Here is a 21,481-nt window from a genome sequence, read left to right as displayed (position 1 = left end):
ATCCCGAGACAGCCTCACCCACGTCCAGTGCCTCAGCAGAGGTGACAGATGTCTGGGGGTGGCCTGCATTTCCCTTTCTCTCATCCACGTCCCTCATCCTGCGGCGTAGTCAGGCATTACAGAGTCGTCGGCCTCCAGAGCATCAAGCCAGAAGCTTGGGGGACTCGGGAGACTGAGGCCTTAACGCCCAGCTTCAGTGGGAGGCGTCATGGGTTGAACTGTGGCCCTTACCCACTCAAACTCATATGCTGACGTTCTTTTGGTTTTTCAGAATGTGGCCTTAATTGGAAGGTCATCATGGAGGAGGGTGGACCCCTACGCCCCTTATTAAAGGAGGAGTTTGGGGCGTCTGGGTGGCTCAGTGAGTTAAAGCCTCTGCCTTCGTCTCAGTTTGTGATCCCAGGGTCCTGGGATCGAGCTCCGTATCGGGCTCTCTGCTCAGTGGGGAGCCTCCTTCCCTTCCTCTCTCTCTCTGCCTGCCTCTCTGCCTACTTGATCTATCAAATAAATAAATAAATCTTAAAAAAAAAAAAAAAAAAAGGAGGAGTTTGGACATGTCCACAAGGAGAATACCGAGGCGGGTTGGAGTTCATGCTCGTACATCTGTCAGGTGCTAGGGTAGAGCCCTGGGGCAGAGACCACCCTAGTGGCTCAGAGGAAATGTGATCCCGACTGCACCTTGATCTTGGACATCTAGCCTCCAGAGCCATAGGACAACTTTCGGTTGTCTTAAACACCCAATCTGTAGGACTTTGCTACAACAGCCCAGCAAACGAATCCCAAAGGGAAATGAAGTCTGCCTCTTGGTGGGAAGGGAGCCCTACACGTACAGGGATGGGGGATGTGTGGCTGTCCTTACAGACCCTCTGCTCCAAGACTGCCCAAGAGTGGACGGACTAGAGAAGCCCAGGTTCTACGCCTGACTGCCCAGAACTTACTGGGTAGTGCTGGAGAAGCCGTGTGGCTCTCACCCCCTTTTCCCGGACACTAAGGACAAGCTTAGCTAAGATGACCCTTTGGACTGTTGCCAGCTTTAAAACTCTGGGCTTCCTAAGAGTTCTTTTGTAGCCTGGATCAGTATCCCCTGAAGGTTTGTAAACACGATGGCTGGTCACCACCCCCCCACTCTCGGTTTCTGATTCTATAGGTCCCGGTGGGGCCTGAGAATTTGCATTTCTAAGAAGTTGGGGCAGTGGTTCCCAGCCCAGTCTGCCTGTTAGAATTGCCTGGGGGGCTTTCCCAAACGCTAAGGCCAGGGCTCTACCTTAGAGCTTCTGTCTAACTGCTCTAGGATCCACGCTCTCGTATTTTTCTGAAAATCTCAGGTGAAGCGAATGTGCAGCCGGAGTTGAAAGCCAGGCCTCAAGGAACCCAGACTTTCACAGAAACAGTACAATAAAGCCAATAAAGTGCTTTTTAAGAAAAATTGTTCCTCAATCTGACCAGCAACAGCCCAAAGAGGATACAGTTTTCGATGATGAAAAAGGTGTTCCCTCAGTTCCTGAGGTTAAGGAATTTGACTTTTAAGTTCCTGTCACCCTCCCGGAACACTTTGTAACTGCCTCTGGTCCCATATCCCTCTCATGACCAACATAGTGCCACTGGTCAAGAAAGAGGTGGGAATTCAGTCCTCACAAGGAGGGAGAAGAGGAATCCCTCTTTTCTGCGTTCCCGCCTCAAACAGCAGCACGGACTTGAGGAGGCTCTCGGCCTTAGCAGATAAACGTTCCCCAGGTGCCTTCAGTAACTTGTTGAACTTGAGTCAAAATAACCCAAACCTACTGGGCACCTACTCTGCCCTTGACCTTGACAGAGCGAGCCCACAGTCAGGAAGTCTCTGGGCTCGTGTGCTTCATTCTTTGTGCTTCAGCGACCTCAGACAGAAGGTCAGCGGGTTCCATGGCACTGAGCTGTAATGACGAAGGCACAGCTAGGACAGGGCACCCTGGACCTGCGCCCACTTGCTGCTGGGAGATGCCCTGCTCCTTGGTTGGCAGAGGGGAATGGGAGCAGGCAGGAGGTCTGCTGACAGGTGAACCTAATCATCCACAGGACAGCCCCCAGCCAGGCACCGAGGCAACAGAGTGAACAGGGAAAGTTCCGCTGGGGTCGGGAAAGGGAGCAGAGAGGGAAGACGCAAGAGACCGGAAGTTCCAGTTTGGGTAGGGAGGAATGAGGAGGGAAAAGTCAGACCCGCCCTCCCATTTCTTCTTTCTGCTGGGCCTGCTGTGTCTTGGGGGTTGGGGGCGATGAGCACGATGTGACTGCTGCAGACTTCAGGCTAAGGGAGCGTCGAAACTGGATGGGAAGCTGCCTCAGATTCTAGGATTCTACAGCTTCTTCTTTTTTTAAGATCTTATTTATTTATTTGATAGAGAGAGAGATCACAGGTAGGCAGAGAGGCAGGCAGAGAGAGAGGAGGAAACAGAAGCAGGTTCCCAGGATCATGACCTGAGCAGAAGGCAGAGGCTTTAACCCATTGAGCCACCCAGGCGCCCCTCTACAGCGTCTTCTTTCAGCAGGTAACAAAATGCCTGCCTTGTACTGTGAAGCCTTGGGGTCCAGGGGTGAACAAACAGGCACACGACTATCGAGAGGCACACCCTCTAGACAGATCTCCCACAGTTCCCAGCTCCAGCTGGGGGGACGCAGACAGAGCAGGTAGCAGGAGGCCTGGCCTTGTGTGGGTGGGCAGGGGAGGCCCCTCTGAGGACCCCTCACTGAAGCAGAGGACAGAGTTAGCCAGATGGATTTGGTTAAGGCCAGGAAAGAGCCCATGGGGAAGCCCCAGGTCTAGCACCAGGTCAGACCCACGGAAAGAACTGCAGGAACCGTGTGGCTGCGGTGGTGGGAGCAGAGATCAGTGACGCAGTTGTAGGCAGTGTTGGAAAACGGGTTTACCCCAAAGAGCCGTGGGGCAGCCCCTGGAGGGACTGTAAGAGGCAATGTCGTGACCCAACCTGATGTATTCCTCGCCTAAAAATTCTGAGCCCTAACACATGCTAATCTCATTTGACTCCCACAGCAACCCTGTGTGGGTAATACCTTCACTGAGAGATAAGAACACTTGGGATTACAGAGGTCAAGTGTCTTGAGTTCACAGATCTGTCCCACTCCTTTCTCCTTCCCCAGGCCAGGGAGACACAGCCAGTGCCCAAGTGGACCAATGGGAGGGGAGTGGGAATGATGATTCCTGGGGGAGGGGCAGGGGGCCTGGGTGGCCTTCCCGTCTGAGCCCTCCGCTCCCAGGATGTCCAGGACTTCACAAGCAGCCCAACCAGAAGGAGGAGGATGATACCCTGAGGTGTCTCTCTGGGAAAATCTGCCCCTCCCCACCCACCCGGGGCTGGGCAGACAACACAAAGGAAACGGTCTACCTGCCCCGGCCTGTCCGAGACTCCCTAGGAGAGGGGAGGAGCTCAGACGCCGTGGGAGGGCTGATCCTGCTCGGTCTCCTAAAGCGAAGGGAGGGTAAACTGCTGTGCTCTGATCGTCCACCCCCCGCTCAGGGTCAGGGAATATTTTAAAATCTCAGCTAGTAAACAGAGCGGAACTGAAACCCATGTTTGGGTGACCCCAAGCCTGAGGGCTTCCCCGTTGAACCGCATTAACCGGGTAAACAGAGTTTACTTATTCCCAGGGAGAGCCTCAAAGGCTTGCAGCAGGATGTGAGACTGGCGCAGCCCCTCACCCCAGGTGTTGAGCACTCAGTGGGAGCTCAGTGAAGGTTTGCATGAATGAGAAACCTGGCGGGAGAGGGCTCGCTGCTGAGTCCTGGGAGTGGGGTGGGGGTGGGAGCGGGAGCCTAGGCGAGGGAGGCAGGGGTCTCTTGCGGGGCCCATTGGCTGGCAGGCTTCTCCCCAACCCTCCCGGAGTGGTGGGTGTCAGGGCTCCCCAGTCTCACCTGGGCACCAGCTGCTGTGCCGCCTGGCTGGGGCGTGGAGCCGGAATCTGGCTACCAAAGGAGAAACGCCATTCCCCGAAAAGGCAATTCAGAGGACATGAAGCAGCTGCTTTGGATAAAGGATGTGGCAGGCATAAAGGGAGGAAAAGAGGCCAGCGAAGGGGACAGCGTGGACCGACCTGGGAGAGCCCAGATGGGATGGGGGGTGGTTTGTGATCCCGCTTCGCTTCCTCCACATCCGCCCCCGCAGCCCCACTGCGTCACCAAGGGCTGGGGGCAGCAGGCGGCTGGGTGGTGACTTCTGTGAGGTTTCTGGGCAGGCATGTCCCTCAGGCATGGGGTTGGGGGGAGGGGCCCAGCCCCAGCACGGCCACCTTTGGCTGCTCTCCTACCGCAAGGGCCTCAGCCAGGGTCTGGGTTGTGGCAATCCCGTGGGACCCCTGCAAACCCCAGGTCATCTGTCTCTCTCATTTGTATTTGTATATTTTAATCTGTAAAAGAGAGATCGCTTATACGGTGTGCTTCTGAAGATTAAATCAGATAAGGTATTCCTTCCTATGAGCTTTATGAACTAAAGTGACTATAAAAAGCAAGGGGATTATTCACTCATTCAGCAAACACCCACAGAGGTTTCGGGCAATGGAATTGGAGGTTAAGCAGGAACTCACTGTCCAGACAAATCCAACTCAAGTTGCCCTGGGAGCTCTTTGAAAGGGCCGCTGAGCTGGATCCTGCGGAAGAAACAGGGGTTAGCCATGCAGAAAAGGAGGGAGGGATTCCAGACTGGGTGGGGAGGGTGTGGGAGACAGGGAGCCAAGGCACACTTGATGGCCACGACAGAATTTTTTTGTCTTTTTTTCCTTTGGGTAATTCTAGCGAAGCCTAACACTCATCCAGTGCTTACTAAGTACCCACAAAATTCTAAGGGCTTCCTGTATTTCTCACCCTTAATTCTCAGCTCTGCGCCTTATTACTTACTAAGTACCCACAAAATTCTAAGGGCTTCCTGTATTTCTCACCCTTAATTCTCAGCTCTGCGCCTTATTACCCCTATTGGTACCTGATGAGAAAACTTGGGTCGGCAGGAGAAAGTAACATCCCAAACTCGTTCTGCCAGTAAACGACCCCTGAGCTTTGGACCCTGTTAGGCTGACACTAAAAGGTGCAGTTGTAACCACTCACTTTAAGACTTCCTTTAAAAAAAAAAAAAAAAAAGATTTTATTTGTTTTTCAGAGAAAGAGAGCATGGACAGGGGGAAGGGCAGAGGGAGAAGCAGACTCCAAGCTGAGCAAAGATCCCCATGTGGGATTTGATCCAAGGACCCTGGGATCATGACCCCGAGCAGAAGGCCAATGCTTAACTGACTGAGCCACACGTAAGACCTCCTTTTTAAGAAGCCCCCTTATGATTGGAGGGAGACAAGCCATAAGAGACTCTTAATCTCACAAAACAAACTTAGGGGGGACACCTCAGTTAGGCCTCTGCCTTCGGCTCAGGTCAGGATCCCAGGGTCCTGAGATCGAGCCCCGCATCGGGCACTCTGCTCAGCGGGGAGCCTGCTTTCCCTTCTCTCTCTCTGCCTGCCTCTCTGCCTACTTGTGATCTCTGTCAAATAAATAAATAAAATATTAAAAAAAAAAAACACCTGAGGGTTGCTGGGGGGTGGGGGGATAGGGATAGGGCGGCTGGATGATGGACATTGGGGAGGGTATGTGCTAAGGTGAGTGCTGTGAATTGTGTAAGACTGATGATTCACAGACTTGTACCCCTGGGGCAAATAATACATTATATGTTAATTAAAAAAAAAAAAAGAAGTCCTCTTACTTTTTTCAACCCTCCAAAATATCCTTTCAAAGCAACATTTCCTTTCCTTAAGCATGACACCCCACCCCAGGGCGCCTGGCTGGCTCAGTCCTAGAACATGGGACTCTTGAACTCAGGGTCAGGAGTTCCAATCCAAAATCTCAATTCCTTTAGCTTTTCGTAAGAGGGTTTCTGGCTTGAGAGAGGCCAAAGTAAGGTTAGAAGGACACACAGAGAAGAGTCAGAGGGATGTATTTAGGAAGGGGCTGAGGCCTAGATTGAACTCAAAACCTGACCAAAAGCTCTGCATCTCAGCAATCCCAAAAAGCCCCAGCAAGGAGTTGGAAAAGCAAGAGCAGAATTTGGGCTCAGAGAAGCATCTTGCTTTCTCATAGCCAAGGCTAGTTTCCTTACAGAGTTTACTTCCTCCAGAGGAAAATTAAGGCAACTTTGATCAGTGACTTCCTTGGCTTCCCCTGCCCCTCACTTGAAAACAGGAACAGAGCATCCCCTTTAAGAGACAGCGTGGGGTGCCTGGGTGGCTCAGTCGGTTAAGCATGTTTGGCTCAGGTCATGATCCCAGGTTCCTTCTCCCTCTGCCCTTCCTCCTGCTCTTGCTTTCTCTTTCTCTCTCTCAAATAAATAAATAAAAATCTTTTAAAAAGGGGCGCCTGGGTGAGTCAGTTGGTTAAGTGCCTGCCTTTGGCTCGGGTCATAATCTCAGGGTCCTGGGATCGAACCCCACATTGGGCTTTCCGCTCAACGGGGAGCCTGCTTCCCCCTCTCTCTCTGCCTGCCTTTCTGCCTACTTGTGATCTCTCTCTCTGTCAAATAAATACATGAAATCTTAAAAAATAATAATAAAATAATAAAATTAAAAAAAAACAAACAAACAAAGAGACAAAGAATGTTCCAGAGAAAGGGGTGGTGGGGAAGGTAAGCCTATAAGCCTCAATCAGACACATGGCAGCCACAAGCCTGACGTCCTCCAAACCTCTGCTTGGACTTCTCTCTCTCTCTCTCTCCTTTTTTTTTTTTTTAAGATTTTATTTATTTATTTGACAGAGAAAGAGAGATCACAAGTAGGCAGAGAGGCAGGCAGAGAGAGAGGGGGAAGCAGGCTCCCAGAGGGCCCAATGCAGGGCTCGACCCCAGGACCCCAAGATCATGGCCTGAGCCAAAGGCAGAGGCCCAACCAACTAAGCCACCCAAATGACCCCTGGACTTCTCTTTAAAAAGAGGTCTGATGGGCGCCTGGGTGGCTCAGTTGGTTGGGCGACTGCCTTCAGCTCAGGTCATGATCCTGGAGTCCCGGGAGATACCTCGATCCATGGGGAGTCTGCTTCTCCCTCCAACCCTCCCCACTCTCATGCTCTCTCTCTCTTTCTCTCAAATAAATAAATAAAATCTCAATAAATAAAAAGAGGTCTGACGAGGCACGTCATTCTCAGCACTCATCACCACAGCCTGTAATCATTCCCCAGTGATGTGGCTGCTTTCTTCCCTAACTGCGTTTCATCTGCCAACCCCATGATGCCTCAGCTCATCGTTGACCTTTACCATTTGGCTCCTTCAAGGTAAGACCCCGCAGCCCCAGAGCATGGGAAGGAGGCCATATTGGGGGGCTGCACGCCCACTCTGGGGTCTGTGACTTCGACACCCGTTGCCCTCCTCGGCTGGGTCAGTCACACCCAGCCAGGACCTGGCCTGAGCTACACCCTAAATCCTACACAGGCGATCTCCTTCGGCTCCTCAACCTTTGGATGACCCTAATCCGTAGTGACAAGGCTTCCTTTTGAATTATAGCACTCAGGGTAAATCATTAGATGGCTTATGCTAAATGGTGTGGTCCTTCTGGAGGACATTAAGCCTCAAATAGGGTGCGGGTGACGATAGGAGGACCCTGGCAGCCTCTGAAAGCGGAGCCAAGAAATGGAGCACATCGATTCGGCCATCTGCAGACGAATCCGTGCTCGAAGATGGATTGTGCGACTGAGGGAGAGGAGGAGGGTGTGTCCTGAGACTCCGTCTGAGTGACTTGTGCTCCTGGAGCAGAAAGGATGGCCGAGAGGGTATCCAAGAATGTCGTGATCTAATCAAGGGCTTTATAACCTGAACTATAGCTGGTAGCCTGGGAAAGCCTCCCCAGAGCAGGGCAGGGTGGTCGCACATTGTGCTCTGAAATTGTGTTTTTAGGGGCACCTGGGTGGCTCAGTCAGTGAAGCATCTGCCTTTGGCTCAGGTCATGATCCCAGGGTCCTGGGATTGAGTCCTGCATTGGGCTCTCTGCTCAGTGAGGAGCCTGCTTCTCCCTCTCCCTCCGCCTGCTGCTCCCCCTGTTTGTGCTTTTTTTCTCTGTCAAATAAATAAACAAAATCTTAACAAATAATAATAATTAAATAGTGTTTTTATATCTTTTGAATCAGTTGCCAGCTTTTTAAAAATTGAGAGGTCTAGGGTCTTAGTTGGTAGAACATGAAATCCTCGATCTCAGGGTCATGAGTTCGAGCCCCATGCTGGGTCTATGTAGAGCTTACTTTAAAACTTTAAAAAAACAAAAATTAAAAATTGAGCAGTCTGACATGAAAATTGGGATTTCCATCTTCTCTTGAGAAATCTCCAGATCGGGCAACACAGGACCCACATGCCTACAAGGCACCCATGCAGTAAAGCTGAGCAGCCCTTCACATGGGGGTGCAGACCCGTAGGCCACAGGCCTCACCACTTTCCACCATCTCCCAGACACTGAGGCTGAGGACCAGCGGCCAGTTAGGACAACAGTGTTGCTACTGGGTTCTTTTTTTTTTTTTTTTTTTTTTTTAAGATTTTATTTATTTACTTGACAGACCGAGATCACAAGTAGGCAGAGAGGCAGGCAGAGAGAGAGGGGAAGCAGGCTCCCTGCTGAGCAGAGAGCCCGATGTGGGGCTTGATCCCAGGACCATGAGATCATGACCTGAGCCGAAGGCAGAGGCTTTAACCCACTGAGCGACCCAGGTGCCCCGCTACTGGGTTCTTACACCAGGCTTTGCTTCACCCGCCGGTGTTACCTCAGGGTCCCAGTGACACGTGAATAAGGCCCAGACACTGTCCAAGGAGAAGGTGCCCTGATAAGGTCTTAGTCCTCTTGCTTGACTTATTCACTTGCACTTGGCGCCTAGAATACTCTTCCCCCCACTCCCCTGCCTGAGAAGTACCTCACCCGTTTGACCGTCACCTCCTCTGTGAAACTGTCCTTAATGGCTCCAGGCACAGTCACTCCCTCCCTTCACTGTGCCCCCTGAGTTCTGTATTTTAGTTGTCCCTCACACTAGACCAAGAGCTCTTTAAGCCCGAGTCCACAGCCAAGGGCCTCTTACCCTGGGGCCCAGGGTCTGACACAGAACGCTCCTTGGCTTGTAAGAGGTTACTCCATGGAAAAGTTTGAACGTGAGCCGAAGTAATAGGTGTACATTGGGGAGGATATGAAAATAGAAAATCATAGAGGTTGAAACACTTCGGGCAGAGAATGAGCAAGATTTGGTAAAAGCATTTTAGACAAGCAATTCTAGGTAATTCTGTTGCAGGTGGTTCATAGACCACTCTTTTATTTTTTTTTTTAAGATTTATTTATTTATTTATTTATTTGACACAGAGAGAGAGAGAGAGATCACAAGTAGGCAGAGAAGCAGGCAGAGGGGGAGGGAGGAAGCAGGCTCCGTGCTGAGCAGAGAGCCGGATGTGGGGCTGGATCCCAGGACCCTGAGATCATGACCTGAACCGAAGGCAGAGGCTTAACCCAACGAGCCACCCAGGCACCCCTAGACCACTCTTTTAAAACGCTCTTTTAAGATTTTGAGTTTAGTTATGTAAGATAACCATGGCCAGAAATAGAAACATCTGGAAGGGTGTCCTGGCTTTTGGAGCAAGCTAAAGAATTTGGTTTCAAGCATGCTGAGCTCGAGATGACAGTGGAAGAACCAAGTGGAGGGTACCTGTAAGAGCCAGAGAGAAGCACGGAGGCTCGGATTGGAGACCTCAGAGGATGCTGCTGACTTAGGTAGCACCTGAAAACTCCTTCAGGTGCCTCTGAGCGTGATCGAGAAATTGGAGAAAGAAGATATAGATGAGAAAGAAGGTATAGATGATGAATATTGGAATATTACAATGACGAACATTGGAACATTCCCATGTTTAAGGATGGGTGGAGGAAACAGTGTCAGTGACAGGGATCACCGTTCAGAGAGGCAGGTGGAAATATAGATTTGGTATAGGATTTGTGGAAGAAAGGTGAGAAAGAGAAGGGAAGAGGGGAGAAAGGAAAGGAAAGTGGGCAATGTCATTTATTAAGTGTCTATTACATGCCAGGTGCTGAGATAGACGCCTGTCTGTATTTCCTTGTTTACTTCTAATTGGATTCTCCATCTGGACCCCCTTCAGAGTTGTTGGCACAGCAGTAGTGATCTTTCCAAAGCACAGCACAGATCGCTTTGCTCTCCTGCTTAAAACGGTTCCATCAATCCCCTGTTGCCATCAGGGTAGTCGAAACCCCTTCCTGTGCTTCTACAGCTTTTTTTTTTTTAAACAACTGCTTTACTGAGATTTAATTCACATACCATAAAATTCACTTTTTTTTTTTTTTTAATAGAGAGAGATTGAGCACAAGCAGGGTTTGGGTAGAGGGAGTGGGAAAGGGAGAATCTCAAGCAGGATCTACGCTCAGCACGGAACCCAATGTAGGGGCTCGATCCCACAACCCTGAGATCATGACTTGAGCCGAAATCAAGAGTTAGACGTTTAACTGACTGAGCCACCTGGGCACCCCAAGTTTGCCTTTTAAAGTATGCAATTCAATAGTTTTTAGATATTCACAGAGTTATGCAACCATTATGACAATCAGTTTTAGAACATTTTCCCTTTCTTTCTTTCTTTCTTTCTTTTTCTTTTTTTCTTTCTTTTTTAAATTTACTTGTCAGAGAGAGAGAGAGCACAAGCAGAGGGAGCATCAGGCAGAGGAAGAAAGCAGGCTCCCTGCTGAGCAGGGAGCCCCATGTGGATCCCAGGGCCCTGGGATCATAGCTGGAGCTGAAGGCAGACTCTTAATGACTGAGCCGCCCAGGCATCCTGAACATTTTCTTTAAAAAAAAAAAAAAGATTTTACTTTTAAGTAATCTCTACCTCCAACGTGGGAGTCGAACTTACAACCTTAAGATCAAGAGTCGCACAGTCAACTGACTGAACTAGCCAGGTGTCCCTAATTTTAGGATATTTTCATTACCCAGAAAAGACAGCCATGCCCATCTTCTTTCTTTTTAAAAATTTATTAGTTTGAGAGAGAGTGAGAGTGTGCAAGTGGGAGGGAGGGGCAGAGGGAAAAGGAGAGGGGAAAAAAATCCCAAGCAGACGCCCTGCTGAGCACAGAGCCCATTGTGGGGTTCCATCTCACCACCCTGACATGAGGACCTCAGCCAAAATTAAGCATCCCTAGAAGTCACTTTCAAATTCCCTCTTCCTCAGCCCTGGCTACTAAACTACTTTGATTTCTGTGGATTTGCTTAGTCTGGACATTTTCTATATAAGGAATCCTATGACATGTGGCCTCTTGTGACCAATTTCTTTCATGTAGCATAATGGTTCATAAATGCCGTAGCATATATCAGTACTCCTTTCCTTTTTATGGCCAAATACTGTTTCATTGTATGGGCATATACTTCATTCTGTGTATCCCTTCATCAGTTGGACAGGTAGATTGTTTTCAGTTTTGGGTCATTATGATACTGGTATGAACATTTGTCTTGGCCTGGATGTAAGTTTCATTTTTCCGAGTATAGACCTAGGAGTGAAATTGCTGGATCACACAGTAATCTCTTGAACATTTTGAGGAACTGCTAAACACTTTCCCAAGGTGGCTGTACTGTTTCACAACCCCACCAGCAAGGATGTGGGTCCCAATTTCTCTAAATCCTCACCAACACTTATTTATCCATGTTTTTTTAATCAGAGCCTTCCTAGTGGGTGTGAAGTGGTATCTCATGGTGGTTTTGACTTGCGGTTCCCTGGTGACCAACGGTGAGCATCTTCTCATGTGCTTATGGGCCATTTCTACATCTTCTTTGGAGAAATCTCTATTCAAATCCTTTGCCCATCTTTAATGGGTTGTATTTTTATATTGAGTATAAGAGTTCTTTATAATATTCTGAATACCAGTCTCTTATTAGATATATGATTTGCAAATTTTTTTCCCATCCTGTGTGTGGTGTTTCACTCTCTTGATAGTGACCTGTGAAACACAGAAGTCTTTATTTTGATGAAGCCCAACTTATCTATTCTTTGATTGCTGATGCTTTTGGTGTCATATCCTAACATACTGTTGCCTAATCCAAGGTCACCGTGATTTACACCTTATATTTTCCTCTAAAAATTTTATAGTTTTTGCCCTTACATTTAGATCTATGATCCATTTTGGGTCAATTTTTTTTATATGATGTGAGGTAGGGGTCTAGCTTCATTCTTTTGCATGTGGATATTCAGTTGTTCCAACACCATTTGTTGAAAAGACAATTCTTTCGCCCATTGAATTGTCTGTAGTCCTTCTCAAACTGGTCCTCTCTTGGTCCTGTGGCTTCATCTTCTGCCCCATTCCTTCTCCATCTCCTGTCCGACTAAATGATTTGTATTTTCCCAAATGAGCCTTTCTCACCTCTGGCCTACTTCTCAGCGTGCTGATTCTTTTACTGGAAAATCTCTCTGACCTTCTTCCCACATTACCTGGATATCTTCTCTAATTATCTTTCAGGTCTAGGCTTGGATATTTTATTTTCCAAGAAGCCTTTCCTAAGCCCCCAAAAGTGTTTTAGGAAGAGTAGTTTTGTGCTTCCAAAACACCATGTACTTAACCCCAACAGGGGCTTTTTTGTGTGCCTGGCACATAGTAGCCACTCAGTAAGTGTCTGAGGAATGGATGCATCCCAGAAGTCAAGGAAGAAGGTTGTTTCAAGAAGGAACACTAGTTAGTATTGTGTATTGCTGTGGAGAGTTTAGGGGAATGAGCTCTGAAAAAATGTCACTGGGTTTTTTACTATTTTTGTCATTACAAATAGGGAAGAGTTTCCATAGCATTGTGGATGTAGAAGCCAGTAGGGGGTGAGGGTTAAGGAGTGAATTGTTGATGAGAAAGTGAAGTTTTAGTTACAAACTGTTTATGGCCAAGTTGTTGAGGAACGGATGAAACTAGATGGGCACAATGAAACAGCTTAAAGGGGTAGAGTTAAGGGCTTAGTTTTATTGCTATCAGTCCATCTGCCACTTTCCTGGATTTCGGAGAATTTGACTTCTAATGAGAGTCACTTTCTTGGCTTCTTATGTCAATTTTAGGGACACCCCAGGATTTCCCCATTTACCCTCCTACTGTCACATTTACACTCCCCCCACCTGTGTCAACATATAATTGGTATATGCACACACACAAACAAAAACAGCATCCCCCCAAATCCAAACATTCTGGGGGTGACTGAGGCCTTCACCAAGGTGGGGTAAGCTGTATCTGCTCCCAGAAAAAGATGTCCTATAAGAATCACTTGTCTGGGTAGAAGAAAAGAAGGAACTGGTCTCTTAACATCATGGCGGCACCAAAAGAACCATAGAGCCTTCTCTCTCTGCCCCTCATTCCCTGGCATCTCCCCTATGTCAGTCAGATAGGCTTAGAATGGAATGGCTTCAAGACTTTAATTTCTTTTACACCCTTATTGATTTATCTCCAACTCTGAACTCCTTCCATATCTTTGGCATTTTGCTCCCAGAGATAAATATGCCTGATTATAAGACTGCCAACCTGATTAGCCTTCACCACCAGCCTTATGCAGCTCACATCGTTCCCCATACTTTTCAGAAATATCTCCTGATTCATCTGCCCTTCGAAGAGATGGCCCAGCAAGGCGAAGCTGGTACAGTACTGGGGCATTCCCTCGGGGTTGTAGCCCAGCTCCACTTGCCCCTTCTCTAGGGCATACTTTCCATCCACGATGGTGCCTGTCAACACTTGCACTTTGCTCAAGTTCGCCGGATGGTTCAAAATGACTGTCAGGTGGTTCCCTGCACTAACGTTGTGGGTCCAGAAGAATGATTCATCCAGAGTGTAGGCTTCCCAGGGGAAATGAACATCAAAAACCTTCATATCTGTGAAAATGGCTCCAGGTGGGTTGTCAGGAATGTAGGAGTTCTTTTTCTGAGCTGGCGTGGCCTTCTGGGTGTCATTAGAGATGTGGAAGAAGAACCTGGGGTAGAAAAGGAAAGGTCTGCAGATGATTGGGTTTTTCTGAGCTAGGAGGGTACGGAAGTGGGGGATCAGCCTGTCAAGGGGCTGTTCCTTGTAGAAGAGGAGGAGGAAATGGGCCAGGAGTGGGAGGTCCTTGCTGTGAAAGAGTTTGCCAAGGAAGCCCAGATTCGAGAACTCCAGGAGCACCCATGGGTCAGACCTCATGGTGTTCACCTTCCAATCAATGTGGGTGATAAAGTTGGGGGCAGAAAAGACATTGTCCTCCAGTAACAGGAAGTATTCAGAGAGACTTGTGGCAAAGCTCACGAGGAAGGCGTGATCTATATTCTGCCTAGAGTAGAATTCCCCATGACGGGCCTCCTTCCTCATGTCATCCACGGAGGGGTAGACATCAGGTGGAGCGTGGATCAGTAGCAGCTGCCCTGCCAAGATCTGTGGGCTGAAGAGGGTTGAAATATGGAGAACGGTTTCTCTGAGCCGGGTGAGGTCAGAATGTGCCAGGTGGACCAGCACTGTGAGACGTTTCTTCTCGCTCTTAGAGGAAGCACGGAACAGAGAGACCAATGTGTGCAAGAGGCTTCTTTGATGTGGTTGTGGCACTGAGGAGATCCCCACTGTCAGCCATGCTGAGGAGAGGCAAAATAGGGACAACTGTCAGCGTCCATTGGGTTGATGATAAAGGTGGTCAAAGGGCTCAGGGTTGGGGTGCTCTTTGGGACCTTTTCTATTTCTTTCTTCCCTCTCCTATTTCCACTCTATTCTCTCTTTTGGTAGCGGGGATGCTTAGATCATTGCTACTCAGAATGTGGGCCTTAGTCCAGTAACATCAGTCTCATCTGGAAGCTTATTAGAAACACAGAATCTGTGTTCTTAGATAAACAGAATTTGCATTTTGACTGTATCACCAAGAACCTAACATGCACGTGAAAGTTTGAGAAGCACTAAGCTAGGTGATGCTGCTTTAGAGGTCCCTTTGAGTCTTCTTTGAGCCAGAATTTTATAGCACATGGTTTACATGCTCAATAAATATTATAGTTATTATCATTCTTTTTGTTTTATCTAGTTCATCTTCCTAAAGCTCACCTTTAGGTGAGAGGAAAAGTACTTCTTCATAAGTCAGGAGTTCTGATTGTGTGACCTTGGGCAAGGCCCTTTACTCCTGAGCTTAGTCCTGATCCACGAAACAGTGGGGTTTGGACTCTGACTCTAAGGCCTCTTCTAACCCAGATGTTCTCTAATGCAGTGACTCTGCCTTCCTTTAACAATTATCTTTTCCCTCCTTCTTCCTCATTCCTGATATGCAAATGTCATGGTAGAGAGGGAATTGAGTGCCAGATTCCACTATTCCTGGGCACTGTCCTGCCTTTTCTCCTCTCCCTTCTTCTTTCCTTCCTAGCTACCATACTTTTCTTGATGTCTTTACTTCCACTAGGATCCCCCATTCTCCTCCTTAGAACTCACTTTTTCTTCTCTGCTGAACCGTTTTAAAATATTTGAAGGTAAGATTCTGCCAGTCTTCTAGTGGTCTCAGGTCTTTCCTTTTGTCATAACTGTCCTCCTAGAGCATTCACAAAAGGCAAAACATGTACCTCCTTTCATAAAAAGAATAGGGTTTAGCCCCTAGAGGCTTCTCATAAGAGAGGGAATGGCTCACTCTCCCTAGAGCGAGCCCAGCACATCCTCAGGATGTCTGACCACTAGCCAAAGTGTTGAGGGCTCCAGCTCTATCTACTCTCTTCCTTACCTTAACAAATATTGGGGGTGGGCGAGCAGCTTCCTTATGGACCAATGGGTTCAGGTTCATATTCCAACTCCCTTTGGAGCTTCCTGCTCTCAGGTGAAAAGGCATAGGTGTTCTGAGGAACCACCTGCCCACACCATTCCCACCCTACACCCTCGATTCCCATACAGAGAAGCAAGGGTTGCTACCTGGCCTTTGATAGTCATCTTGTTTTGATCATGTTCAATTTGCTCTGGGACTTTCAAGGTGATGAAGAGCCACAGGAATCCGATGCTCACAGAGGTTATGAAGCTGCGCCTGATGGAACACCGCATGGGGGCTGTAGGGTGTTGTTCCTATAGCAAAAAGTCAACATGGACAGCAGCTGGGCACTCTCTCCGTCTGTCCATGCTTAGAACTTCTTCGTCCCCTGGAAGCTTTCCCCCACACACTCCCCCATATTCTATTCTTCCTCCTCCTCATTGTTAACTTATTACCAAAGCCTGCTTTTTATCTGAGCTGGGAACAATAGCCTTATTCCCTGACCAAAAGGAATGTCACCTGTCCTGTGACTTCTGCTGCCTTCTCATCATAGGTTTGTTTGGAGATTCAACGTTCCCAAAGTTTTCCCTTCTCCAAATGATAAGGGTCAGCTGGGGCTTCAGTGATGAGGCCCTTTTTATCTTGGAAAACAGTTGCTACCACCCACCCTTGCTATCTTAAAAAACAGCCAGTTTATTACAATAGCTGAACTTGAAGTACTGCTAAGTGCTAGGCAATTTGGTGCCTTTCTTCCTTTTTAATAAATGATATTCCTTAACTTATTCCAATCTTTAATTTTATTCACATACCTTGATCAGAACGTGATTCTGTTAGAGTGAAAAAAAAAATCCTTTTGTAAATGTTAGGCTTTGGACTTCAAGCTAATTCAGCCTCAAAAGCACTTGTCTATAGCTTTCTTCCTCTGTTTCAGTGTCTTTTCTCCTGTGAGAATGTATTTCCCTGATTGTTTCTAAATGATCAGAGGAAAGGCTTTAATATGCCTCGTCACCTGCTCTTGATTCTTTCCTTCTATGTTCAACACACAAAAGAAGAGAAATGGTAGTGGGTAATTTCTGTGTTCCTGAGGCTGTAATATTCTCGAATCTCCCTGTTTTCTGGATCCCTGCCAGTGCAGTATTTCTGCAGAGCTTAACACGCTCCCTTAACCTCTTAGCTTTTTGATAAGAATTATAAAGAGAAAACTTGTACATGGTAGGAAGGCTTCACAGAGTAAACTTTCCTATTTATTTATTTGACACAGAGAGAGAGAGAGAGCACAAGCACAGGGAGTAGCAGAGGGAAAAGCAGGCTTCCAGCTGAGCAAGGATGCTGACATGGGGCTCGATCCCAGGACCATGGGATCATGACTGAGCCGAAGAAAAAAGCCTAACAGACTGAGCCACCCAGGCATTCCAGAGTAAACTTTTCTTACCTAGTTGCCTTAAGCCAGGACTTCAAGTCACTTAGGTGATTCACATACAAACCACTTGATGTCAAAGAGATCAGCTTCTTTCCTCCAGAACATAAATACAAAGATACATATCGGATTAAAAGGCTTTACAATGACAGCTGAAGGAGTTCACGGCCACAGCCATAGCTCCGTTCTCCTCAGCCCCTCCTGGGTCACCTACCAATCACAGCTGGAGGACCACTCTTCTGTAGCCCTCTGAGTTCCACAGACTTCTGGAAGAGGCAGGAGAGAGAGGAAAAGAGAGCTGGGGTGCAGAGGACCAGTCACTCCAGGCACAATGACAAGAGAGGGTGAGGCCAGCAAAGCAAGTCTTCTAGCTTTGAGCTAAGCCCCCTCTGTGATGTTACTCTTGTGTCCCCTTCGCCTACTGCCCCACCATCAGAGCAGATGCAGGACTCACTAGGGCACAGGTGTACATTTCAGAACTGGTAGCTGGTATGATGCATTCCAAAGACCAGCATCAGCATCTTTCAACAAAGAGATGCCAAGAACCATCAAACATTCCCATCACCGTGCCCTCCACTTCCCTGAACCTCAATGCCATACTCCCCCCTTCTAGTGGTTGTGCCCCGACTTCCACCCCCTTCTCACCGTCTCAGATGCTTCACCCCTGCAACGAACCCTTTCTCTTCTGTGTTACTCTCTTTCTCTCTGCTCCGCCATTCCTGTCATCTTGACAAGGAGCTCTACTATATCCCGGTGGGAACAGAGGCAAAAAGCAAAATCCCTCTAAAAATTCCTGGTCTCTCTGAATCCTGCCCATTCCTCTGCTACCCTAACACAGCAAAACTCCTCGAAAGCCTTGCCTCTGTTATGTCGTCCCACTTCATGTCATGTTTTCTCTCCTCTTAGTCAACCTCTCCGCAACTTTTCACGTGGTTGACTACTGCCTCCTTGAAATACTTTCTTCCCTGACATCATTCTTGCCACACTGATGGTTCTGTTTCTTTCCTGGATCATCCTCTTCCCAAACTGTCAATGTAGGAGTGTTCTAGGGCTCTGTCCTTGGGTCTCTTCTTCCTACATGCTCTCCCTGCTGATCTTACCCAGTCCCATGGCTTTAAGTACAAAATATTATATATGTGTGTGTACTGTATATGTATATACAGTACATGTATGCATATTTATAGGTGTGTATACATTATATCTACAGGCTTATATATATATGTATATATATATAAGCCTGTAGATATATACATATATATGCACACACACAGAGATAACCCAGAGCTGATCTTACCTGCAACCCTGACCCCTTATCCTGAGCTCCAGATTACCTGACTATTGCACACCGCCATCCGGGTGAACAAGAGGTACCTGAGCTTTAATAGAACCAAAATAGAACCATAGATTCGACAAACCTCCCCAGTGTATTCCTTCCCAAGTTTTCTGCATCTCAGTAAACAGTACTACCCTTTGCCCATTCACTCAGGGGAAGACTGTACAAGTCATCCTTGAAAGCTCTAACAGTCTACATTCAGTTGAATTAGTCCTGTTACCTTTTCCTTCAAAACGTATCCCCAGCATGAGCTTTTCTCACCCATCTCCACTGCTACAACGTGCGTGAGTCTGGGCCACCGTCATCGCCTGCCTGGACTATTGTAACCGCCTTCTAATTGGTTTCTCACTCCATCCCCATTCTCCTGCAATCTATTCTCCATGTGGCAGAGAGATCTTTTATTTATTTGTTTGTTTTTAAAAGATTTATTTATTTTAGAGACAGTGTGGTGGGTGGGTAGGAGGGCAGAGGAAGAGGGAGAGAGAATCCCAAGAAGAGTCCCCGCTGAGCCGGGAGCCTGACTTAGGGCTCTATCCTGAGATCATGGCCTGAGCCAAAATCAAGAGTTGGACACATAACTGAGCTACCCAAGTGCTCTCAGAGAGACCTTTTAAAATTGTAAATCAAATGCTATCCCTTCCTGGACTACATTCTCCAAAGGCTTGCCATTGAAAGATCAGATCCAAACTCCAAAATTCCAACTCCAGACAGTGGCCTACAAGATCCTGCCTGATCCAGCCCTCTGCCTGCCTCTTTGACTCCATCTCCCTCTACCCACTGGCTTTTCCTGGAGGAGGGGCATCATCCCTTGGATAGTCTAAGCTTTTTGTCTCTCTGTATGGTACTCTTCTTCTTGGAGCTATTCTCTGTAGACTTTCCACGAGCCATCTTCTTCCCAACATTCAAATTTGAGCCCAGATGTTTTTCTTCCTGCCTTAGGTCACTGTGCCTCAAGTAGCCACTCACCACCCCTCCCACCCAGCCTCCTATCACTCTTGTCACGTATTCTCTTTTCTTTAGCATAGGTTTCTACCAGAAACCTTATGTGTTTATTGCCTGTCTCTATCCACTGGACTAGAGCATAATCTCTTGAAGGGTAGGACTTTGTTTTATTCAGTGCTAGGTCTACAGTGCTTTGCTTGGTAGTTGGCCCAGAGAACATGTTCTACAACTAGTTATCAGCTCATTAATTATCAGGCATTATGTGATAATGGTGAATGATCATGTATGTCTTCAACAGGCACTGTGCTAGGTGCTGGGACCGTGCAGTATGCCAGAGAAAGGCAATGTGTGGCCAATGGATAAAGAGTGCAGATGCTGGACTCAGCCTGGGCAGAATCTGGGTTCTGCTAAACTTATTGGCTGTGTGTCCGTAGCTAAATGACTCAGCCTCTCTGAACCCCAGTTCCTCATCCAGAAAATGAAGATGATGTCTATTCTTGAGAGTTCGTATGAGGATTTTAAGAGATCATTCACACAAAAATGCCTAGCACAGCTAGCATTCAGTAAATTGAACAACTATCATTTTCAACCATGACAGCACTGTCATTATATGTTTACGTATATACAGAGTGGGGAAAGGGCAGAAGAAGAGAGAATCCTAAGCAGGTTCCATGCCCAGTGCCCAGCCCGAAGTGGGGCTCAATCTCACGACCAAGATCATGAGCAGAGCCAAAATCAAGAGTTGGATGCTTAACTGACTGAGCCCCCCAGGCATCTCAGCATGGTCTTCTTTTTCCTCACCCTTGGGAGAGCGTCTTCTTTAATTCCTAAACCTTCACCCCAGTTTTCCTTTGAGATTCTTACACTGATGCACGAGACTTTGAGGACCCTTCCGTGTCTTGTCATTTGATTTCCACTTCTCTGAGGGCTTTAGAGGAGACAGAAAATGGGGGGGGGTAGTAAATACTGAAAAGCACCGACACCCCCCAGGTCCCTCGTTAGCATTGCATCTATGAGGAGACCAACTCTGACACCGGGCCTGCTGCCACGGTATGTCCTGGGTGTGCGCTCCGGACTTGGCTGAAAGTCAGAGTTCTCCTTTAAGTCTGGGCATGTGAACCTGTCCCACAGGGTAGGGATGGGGCAGGAGCCCACCCCCATTCTAGCATTTCTTTCTGGGTGCCTCAGCGAGTGATCCCCCTGGCAACCATTGTTCTTTCGGAAGGTCTGAAGTTCATCATCCCCCTGGCCTCTCGAGGACAGGTGGCCCCACACAGCTCACAGCGATCACAAGCCCATTTGATTGGCCCACACACTGTTTTTTATTTTTTATTTTTAAATTTTTTTTCAAAGATTTTATTTATTTATTTGACAGACAGACATCACAAGTAGCAGAGAGGCAGGGAGAGAGAGGAGGAAGCAGGCTCTCTGCTGAGCAAAGAGCCCAATGTGGGGTTTGATCCCAGGACCCCTGGGATCATGACCCCAGCTGAAGGCAGAGGCTTTAACCTACTGAACCACCCAGGTGCCCCTGGCCCACACACTGTTTTTTAAAAAATCTGTTTGAAGATTGAATATTTCAACACAAGGGGAGCTTGTATAAAAACCTAGACTTTTGGCTTCTCTTGAAAAATTGCAGCTTTCTGCTCCCTTCCCCCCTGCCCCCCGCCTGATGGGTGATGGCCCCCGGTGACTGGACATGCATTCTCCCTGTTTCAGATGCCACCTGCTTGACTTTCCTGTTACTTCTGCCCCTTGAAGCATGTGAGTCTTTGGCCACTGCTTTAAGTCAGGTCTTGGGAGACTGGAAGACAATGTTAGATCCCGGTCTTATACTGGGCACCCATTTGGGATAAGGTGCTAAAAAGACGAGGCACAGAATCATCCCTGGGGGTGAAGTGCCATGGTCAAGGGTAGGAAGAAAACGAATAGAGGGTTGCAGACAAGTGAATGATAAACAATGAAAAACAAAAATGAGGAGGGAAGAGATGACGACCAATTTTGTATGTGATGTGGATAACATTCTGGAGGGCTTACAGAAGACGTGAGGTGGGGCGGGGGAAGG

At 47.8% G+C, this 21,481-nt stretch overlaps 1 protein-coding gene across 1 annotated transcript; it reads right to left on the bottom strand.

Moving 5' to 3' along the window:
* Positions 1–13,354: 13,354 nt before the first annotated feature.
* Positions 13,355–20,344, bottom strand: LOC116879807 (alpha-1,3-mannosyl-glycoprotein 4-beta-N-acetylglucosaminyltransferase-like protein MGAT4E). Its single transcript, XM_032878291.1, is given in 5 exon segments — positions 13,355–13,704; positions 13,707–14,588; positions 15,424–15,520; positions 15,892–16,038; positions 20,281–20,344. Coding segments are annotated over 5 exon segments (1,350 nt in total). The 5' UTR covers positions 20,323–20,344; the 3' UTR covers positions 13,355–13,522.
* Positions 20,345–21,481: the final 1,137 nt, after the last annotated feature.

Source organism: Lontra canadensis, unplaced genomic scaffold (assembly GCF_010015895.1).
Source record: "Lontra canadensis isolate GAN:19392208 unplaced genomic scaffold, GSC_riverotter_1.0 scaffold63, whole genome shotgun sequence".
NCBI lineage: Eukaryota > Metazoa > Chordata > Mammalia > Carnivora > Mustelidae > Lontra > Lontra canadensis.
The sequence above is the reverse complement of the archived record's forward strand: the minus strand, read 5'-3'. Positions and strand labels throughout refer to the sequence as shown.